At 41.0% G+C, this 7,509-nt stretch overlaps 1 protein-coding gene across 2 annotated transcripts; it reads left to right on the top strand.

Annotated features, from left to right (window-relative positions):
- grem2a (gremlin 2, DAN family BMP antagonist a) lies at positions 1-5,766 on the top strand. 2 transcript variants are annotated; one of them, XM_053333078.1, is made up of 2 exons: positions 1-62; positions 5,166-5,766. In XM_053333078.1, the coding sequence occupies exon 2, from the start codon at positions 5,167-5,169 to the stop codon at positions 5,743-5,745; it is 579 nt and encodes a 192-aa protein (XP_053189053.1). In that variant the 5' UTR covers positions 1-62; position 5,166; the 3' UTR covers positions 5,746-5,766. The 2 variants fall into 2 exon arrangements, with proteins under 2 accessions (XP_053189053.1, XP_053189052.1); XM_053333077.1 differs by lacking the exon at positions 1-62 and having other exon boundaries at positions 4,899-5,518; positions 5,582-5,766.
- Positions 5,767-7,509: the final 1,743 nt, after the last annotated feature.

Here is a 7,509-nt window from a genome sequence, read left to right as displayed (position 1 = left end):
GGACAACTTCCCCTGACTGCATCCTTGACACCTTACTGTCTTGGTGTGCACTGTGGTGAGAGGTACATGAACGGTTCTTCACTATTTAACACTTTATTTAAGAGTCTAAACTGTTTTATAAGTTGCAAGAACTTTTAATGATGTTTTAGTGTCAGCTATCATAAAATCTATTACGCACTAATTCCAAATTAATGCTGCTTCTGACACATGAACAAGCTCTTGAGGCAACCTGATACATATGGACATAGGAATTACTCCACTTTATTGGCTGAATTAGGACTATAAACTACAATTATCAGTGCTGAACATTATTTGTACTGTAGGTGAACAAATAGTGATAATGCATGTGAAACAACAACGCACTGGTACAGTATATAGTGTAGATCACCAAGTGCTGATTCGACATATCTCACGTGAGTGCTTGAAACAAGTGGGCAGTAAGCAACTGACTGCAATAGTGAGACTAAGTGACTCACTACTTCTCTGAATGACTAAGCGCAAAACCATGTAATTTTAACAGCAGTAGTTGTGCAGCTATTTAGTATTTCTGCCAGCAGTGAGGGTTTGATTCCCACTGGGGCCACCCATAATAAAAATATACGCCTCCAAGGCAGTGTAAGGTGTTCTAGATAAAAGTTACTAAATTACTAAATTACTATAATTAGTGGCTAGGGGTTTCAGGGAATTAGTGTTGTGAGTGAGAGAATTAGCGAGTGATGACAGTCTGTTGTGGCATACGTCTCAGTGAGATTAAGAGTTTGTTTTTTCAGTGAATCTAAAAGAGAGAGAATGAAATATAATGATGTTTAAAAACCTGTATTCTATGTTTACAAAATAATCTCTATTCTTTTTCTCTCTGTCCATGTGTGCAGGTGTATATCATTGTGTATGTGTGTCTTTGTATGTTCACTTGTGAGTCATTAGTGTGTAGTCATGTGTATACTAATGTGTATCCAAGTTGGTGTGTGAACATGTGTGTGTGTGTGTGTGTGTTCCTACAATATGCGTGCAGTGAATGGTAGGGAGTTCGGCCTTCTGATCCTTCTTACAGCTCCGGTGACTGCACCACCTTGTACAGTCCACTCTGATGTCAAAGCGGCTTTAGCACACAGACACATTACACTTTCTTTAGTAACAGAAAACCCTTCATTGTAAGCCTCTAAAGATAGTAAAACTGGTGTTTTATAGAAGCCTTGACAACATGTGAAGTTTACACACGGACAGGTACTAAGAAACCACTGAGGAAAGTGGATTAAATAGGCAGTGCATCAGTGTGGCAATGGTTTTTGTTAAGATGAAAACATTTTTGAACTAACCGAACATTCACCTTCCCTGAGAACAGAATAGGGTTAAAAAGAACTACTTTTAGACTCCGTAATAGGCAGTGACATGCTAATGGGCCAGTGACTACTAACTCATGCTTCTACTTTATACACACCAAATGTGTATAAAATGGCTGGCCACAGTATAATAAGATAATATTAGTTTCTAAGGGGAAACAAATAGGAGGAAACTGTATGTTTAGGGGTTTTAAACAAACAAATTCCACCTTGAGTCAAAATGAAAGGTGGTGTTAATCGCTGCAGCTAAGTAGTGTCATCCTGGTTCGAAATTAGAAACGCTGTACTATCATAGCATTTCTAATTGCCCTTCATTCACCACTAAAGCACTTTATGTTGCGGAGGCGAAAGAGTTGCCTTACATTCTTGCTAGTACTTAACTTGGAAAGCATTATATCTGGGCTGCTAGTCATTATCAAGATGGATTGTGGTGACAAATGGCTGCCCAAACTGCCTAAAGCAACCTCCTGGCAATGTTGGCATTAGACACATTTACACAGCAAAGCCCCTGAAAGGAGCCCCCCTGACCCACCCCCCAACTGTTAATGAGCCAACAGCCGAACGTAGTTTGGGAAAATACAATCCGCAAATGCAGATAATGACATGGTTCCTCTTTGTGTAATTGGCTTCAAGTGAAAACATTTCATTTACCCTTCTTTCCCTCTCTCTCTCTCTTTATATCCTGTGTATGTGTGTTTGGGTCTGTGTGTGTGTGTGTGTGTGTGTGTGTGTGTGTGTGAGTGTGTGAGCGCATGCGCGCCAGCACGCACACGTGTGTTGTCACGTATGGGTGTGCAAGTGCAAGCGTGTGTGTATGTGGCTATCCGTGTGTGATTGAGGTTTGAGCTGCACGGTGAATTAAATGCAGTTCTACTGTAATTAACTGCACTTACCAGTCTGTGTATGAGACTTTCTGACGCACCAATAATTGAGGCATCAGGTTTTGTTTGTTTTAACCTGCCTTTGAAGACATGCTGGGAAGACGTTTCACATGGTTTGGTGGAAGTACATCTGTGTGTGCGCAAATTTGAATGTCTTGAAAGGATTCTGGATTCTTTTTCCATTTCTTTTAATAATTGAATAACAGATGTACTAAAATATTTCGAAGCTACGCAGGAGATTTTCATGACTAATTTTGTTTTTTCATTTCACTTTGAGATTTGGAAAAAAGACCCATTGTTATCCAGACACAAAACATTACCATGGTATTATAATGCCATTCTGAAAAACAAAACATAAGTTCCCACTGATGATAATAGCTGTTTTTCAAAAAGGCTTGTGTCTAGCTCAGCAGTCTCTGTGGTATTTGTTTCTGGTATTTGTAATTTCATTAGAGGTCTGAATTTTGGAACCAAGGTCTGCCACAGTTCACTGAAGCATGTCCCCGAAGTATTTGTGGTTCTGGTAAGACATAAAGCTGTGTTTGTGGACAATATTAGTATTTAGCAGACAGAAAGGTCCGGTTCAGTTCTGTCTCAGCATTAACACAGAAAACCACAGTCTCCTTCCGTCTCTGGGACTCTGCAATGATTAGTGCATGCGTCAAGTAGAGACAGACAGATAGAGTGACAGAGAGAGAGACATATGGAGAAATAAAGAATCAAAGAGACAAACAGCTTGCGGAGAGATATGCAGTTTTGGGAAGAGGACATATACTATACATGAAGCCCAAGAGGAGTTGCTTTTGTTTCCCAGTAGGTCATCTGTAGACTATCATTACCCCCTGTCCCAAACCCCACCATCTCTTCAGCTCCTTTCCTTCTATCTCCAAACCCCAACCATTAACTGCCCACCCATCCACCTCAGTGCTCCCCCAAAGACCCTGAATCCCTACCCCAAAACCGCAATTTGTCTTGCTGCAGAGATTGATGAGTATAGTTTGGCAAGACCAGTGCTATCATACTTAGGCCATGTTTGAGAGTAGAGAGGGAGCCCGGCTGCTACCTGCAGCCCATAGGCCATCTGTCATGCACTACGTATGTACACAGTCAGTCAGGTCATCCCTCCAAAGTCCCCGGGGCTTTGCAGACTGTAGCTCACCAGTGTCACAGAGTAAGCGATGGGTAGCTGGAGAGCAGTGAAACACAGAAGCAGAGCCTGTTCCTCTGACCAGGGGTTCATACATTTAAATACTCAGTCAGCAGGAATAAGACGGTGCAGCTAAAGACAAATGAGACTGTGTTGTACATGGAAGGTAGATCATGGGAAGATGGAGTGGGGTCATGACTCCCTGATGCAGTAGGTGGTGGAAGGACCCAGCGGGAGTCTTTGGTTTAGTTATTCTAACCTTATGATGGGTGTGCGTTGGCGTGTGTGCTGGCTTTCAAGTACACTATGTGTGTGCATGCAGAAATGTGTGTCTGCTGAAGAAGCACAGATCTGAACTGCATTTTTGAACATATCTTAGGAGATACCTTTGGCAAAATAATAATAATAATTTTTTCTGAGATGTTGAAAAATGTCCTAATGCATTTTTCCTCAGGACATGAGTTTTTTCCTCAGATGTAAAATTCCATGTTTTTAGAAATAGACTTTATTATAAGTATTGTACCCTCTGATTTGTTGGACGAGAGTGCACAAGTTCTGAAAATAGTTCCCTCCTGCACACATTTCTGACTTCAAAGGAAATCAGATTCGAAGACAAGAAAGTCTTTTTTAAAAATTAAGCAGGTTTTCTGCATCTATATAACTCCATATCACTTGAACCACAAAATATCCTATAGAAAAGGTAAGAATTCATACTATGTCTCTGCTGGATGGACAAACAGCTGCTGTCTAGCTTATGGCAAGTGTTGCTGGGACACTAATATACAGACTTGAGTGCTTGTCCAGCTCGGACAAAACTACTATGACCCCGGGGTCAAGGGCAGAAAGAGGAGGCAAAAAAACAAAGTGGATTATGATAAAGTAATTTGTTCCATGTCAGAGTGAGTTGCAGGTCCAGGAAAGGAAGACAGGGAACATACAAATTTGCACAGCAAAGAGGAGCCTGTGAATAAGAGCAGCCAATGGCCTTGAGGCAGTTGGTTCTCTGTCAGAATTTCTGACTTGATGTCATGCAATGCTTGTCAAGAGCAACATCTGCTGAAAAGATGCTTGAGTGATGGTCAAAAATGTGCTGGCGCAAATACTGACAGCATGCACACGGGCGGATACTCTGTCCTGAATGGCAGAGAAATCATTTCTGTAGATCATACTCCACCTTTATGATGCTAGCATGATATGGCTATCAGGGACACTATGGGTCATTCTCAGTTTGCTCTATAGTATATCACCAAAGAGTAGAAGAGCACCCAGAGGGTACTGTAGAGTTCCCCAACTCTTCCCCTAATAACATGCAGATGGGCCTCTCTAATGCCTGTTTACATATCTGCGGCATAGTTCATGACTAAAGTAAGCAAAGCCCTAATTATTTTACCCGGTGACGGGACCAATAAAATCAACTTCCCCTTCTCGTTATGGGTGTTTAAGTGTATCCTTTGATGGCAGGGCTTTGTTTATTTTTGGAAGAGTTGCGTAGCCGAGAGGAAAGCAAATAGAAGTAATGACACAGAGATGCTGACAAATGGGGGCCCTTGTGATGGATTCATTTCCTCACTGATGCCTGGAAGGCTAGACTGCGAAGGTGGTTCAACATGAATGCACGTTCACACACTTGCAAACATGATTGTCAATTTTAATGTCAAGTATCATTACATATTGCCTGAATTATTATTACACCAGCTTTTTAGATTATATTCATGTGATAACAGATGTTTTATTCTTTGTAAGGTATCTTTTTTTTTTTACACATGTAATGCATAATATGTGTCTCTCTTTTCATAGAATGCTGTGGAAAATAACTATCCCAGTCATACTGGCTGGAGTGCTCTGCATCACAGCAGAGACCAAAAAGTCCCGACCTCAGGGATCAATCCCATCTCCATACAAGACCAAAGGGAACCTGTCCTCAGAACGTCACCACCGACTATTGCAGCAGAAACCAGAGGTGCTATCCTCCAGCCGGGAGGCCTTGGTGGTAACAGAGCGCCGCTACCTCCGCAGAGACTGGTGCAAGACCCAGCCTCTCCGTCAGACTATCAGTGAGGAGGGCTGTCGCAGCCGCACTGTGGTCAACCGCTTTTGCTATGGCCAGTGCAACTCCTTCTACATCCCCCGCCATATGGGCCCCAGCTCGGGTCAGGGCCAGAACCGAGGCCAAGCTTCAGGCTCTGGAAGAAAAAGCCACAACAAGGCCCAAGAACCGTTTCAGTCCTGCTCCTTCTGCAGGCCACACCGTATCACACAGCTCACAGTGCAGCTGGACTGCCCAGACCTACAGCCTCCTTTCAGACACCGTAAGGTGCAGAGGGTCAAACAGTGTCGCTGCATGTCTGTGGATGTGAGTGGCCATGGAAAACTGTGAGGAAGGACTTAAAAGGCCTTTTAAAACGGAAATGACATCCTGAGTATTGTCAAAACCAGAAATTCACAAACTTTGCCAAACAAGGACTGACCTGAAACATGGAACTGGTATTATTAAAACAAAGGTTCAACACTGATTTAATCAGAATTGCAGCCATGTTGGCAAGTTGATGCTGTTGAAAGAGACCAATTCAAATGGCTGTGTAAGAGACACTAATGATGAAGCAGCCAGTTTTCAACAGTGAGCAAGTTTTTCCTATTTGTACATTTGTCACTAGAGAGGAATTATGAAAGTACCTCTGAGTTTGAAAACCATAAAAAATTATGGATTTCCTCTGCGAGAGATCATGTTTTCACCTGTAGGAGCTGTTGACTTTAACTGACTGTATTTTACAAGTATTGTATCCGTTATTCTGTTTCTTTTCCTTGAACTCTTTGGCTCCCAAATGACACACAGTTTGGTGTCAAGGAAAAGATTTAGAGAAACATGAAGAAACACAAGGACTAATGGCATCCACCTGCTTGGACACAAGACTGGCCGTACAGATTTGCCACGAGTATACTAGCCAGTAGAAAAACCATACTGCAGCATGTGTAATGGAGGTGCAATGCAATATATACAGTATATATATATTTTATGTATGTGTGTAAGTATGTATGTGAAAAGTATATTAAATCTATTTCATATAAAACAACAGCGGTGTTTAGAGTGCATGCAGTTCTGTACCACCAAATTTTACCGTTGGACAGTTGATAAGCAGAAGGGGAAAAAAAATCAGCAACGGCAGACTTTTTATTAAAAATTTATGTAATTTCTTTTATTCAATAAATATATTTTTTCATGGTCAAAGGTATTCAATCAAAAACATATTGTTGGTACTGCACATGAACATCACATCACATGATCCTATTGCTCCATTAGCGTATGGGTGTTCACATACTCTCACAAAGTAGGAAAGGCAAAACTAAGTGTATAGGATTTGGCTTAAAACAATAGCAGGTCTCTATCAGATCACACCACTTAGGTATGCATGGGCTTTTTGGAAGAAAAAGTACAATTTAACAACAGAGGCGCTGTATTCAAAACAGATATCAATCATTACTGAAACACACTAGATGGAAGTAAATTTCTCATGTTTCAGCCGATGTAAAACAGGTTTTTCTTCTTAACATATAACATTTAATTACGGATGATATGTCACTGTAATACAGCACTCATTTGACGACTCCACTGTGCAATAAGGCACTTTCTGTCAGGTAGATGATCTATACCTCCCGGATTACAAATGTTATAAAATTCTGTGCTTATCTTTATCGAGGGAGGGAGATACAAAGAGCAATGCCCTCCTAATGAACTAGGATTGGGAACTGCACTAAAAAAAGAAAATAGGCTACATATGGCTTATAAAATGCAGAGAAAGCATGGATATAGTGTTGCTACATATTTCCGACTGCAGTGAGCATTTTCTGGCAAATGACTCAACTATATTTAATCATCTCAGCTTAAGGATGTCTTTTGGTAGCAATATTTCATTTAATTATTGGAGTGCTATCAACTGGTGGCTGTGAATGCCTTTTTCCATTCCACTTTTAAACAATATAATATCCACTTTGGACCAACTCACAATAAACAACAATTGAAAATCAACTGAAAACAAATACTGGAAGCAAATAAATGTTGTAGAAATGACTGATGAGTCATGTCATATTGTACAAACAGTGCTTGTGCAATAGGCTTGGTGATGATAATTTTCCATTCTCTGCT

Source organism: Scomber japonicus, chromosome 14, assembly GCF_027409825.1.
Source record: "Scomber japonicus isolate fScoJap1 chromosome 14, fScoJap1.pri, whole genome shotgun sequence".
NCBI lineage: Eukaryota > Metazoa > Chordata > Actinopteri > Scombriformes > Scombridae > Scomber > Scomber japonicus.
This window is presented reverse-complemented; position numbering and strand designations above follow the sequence as displayed.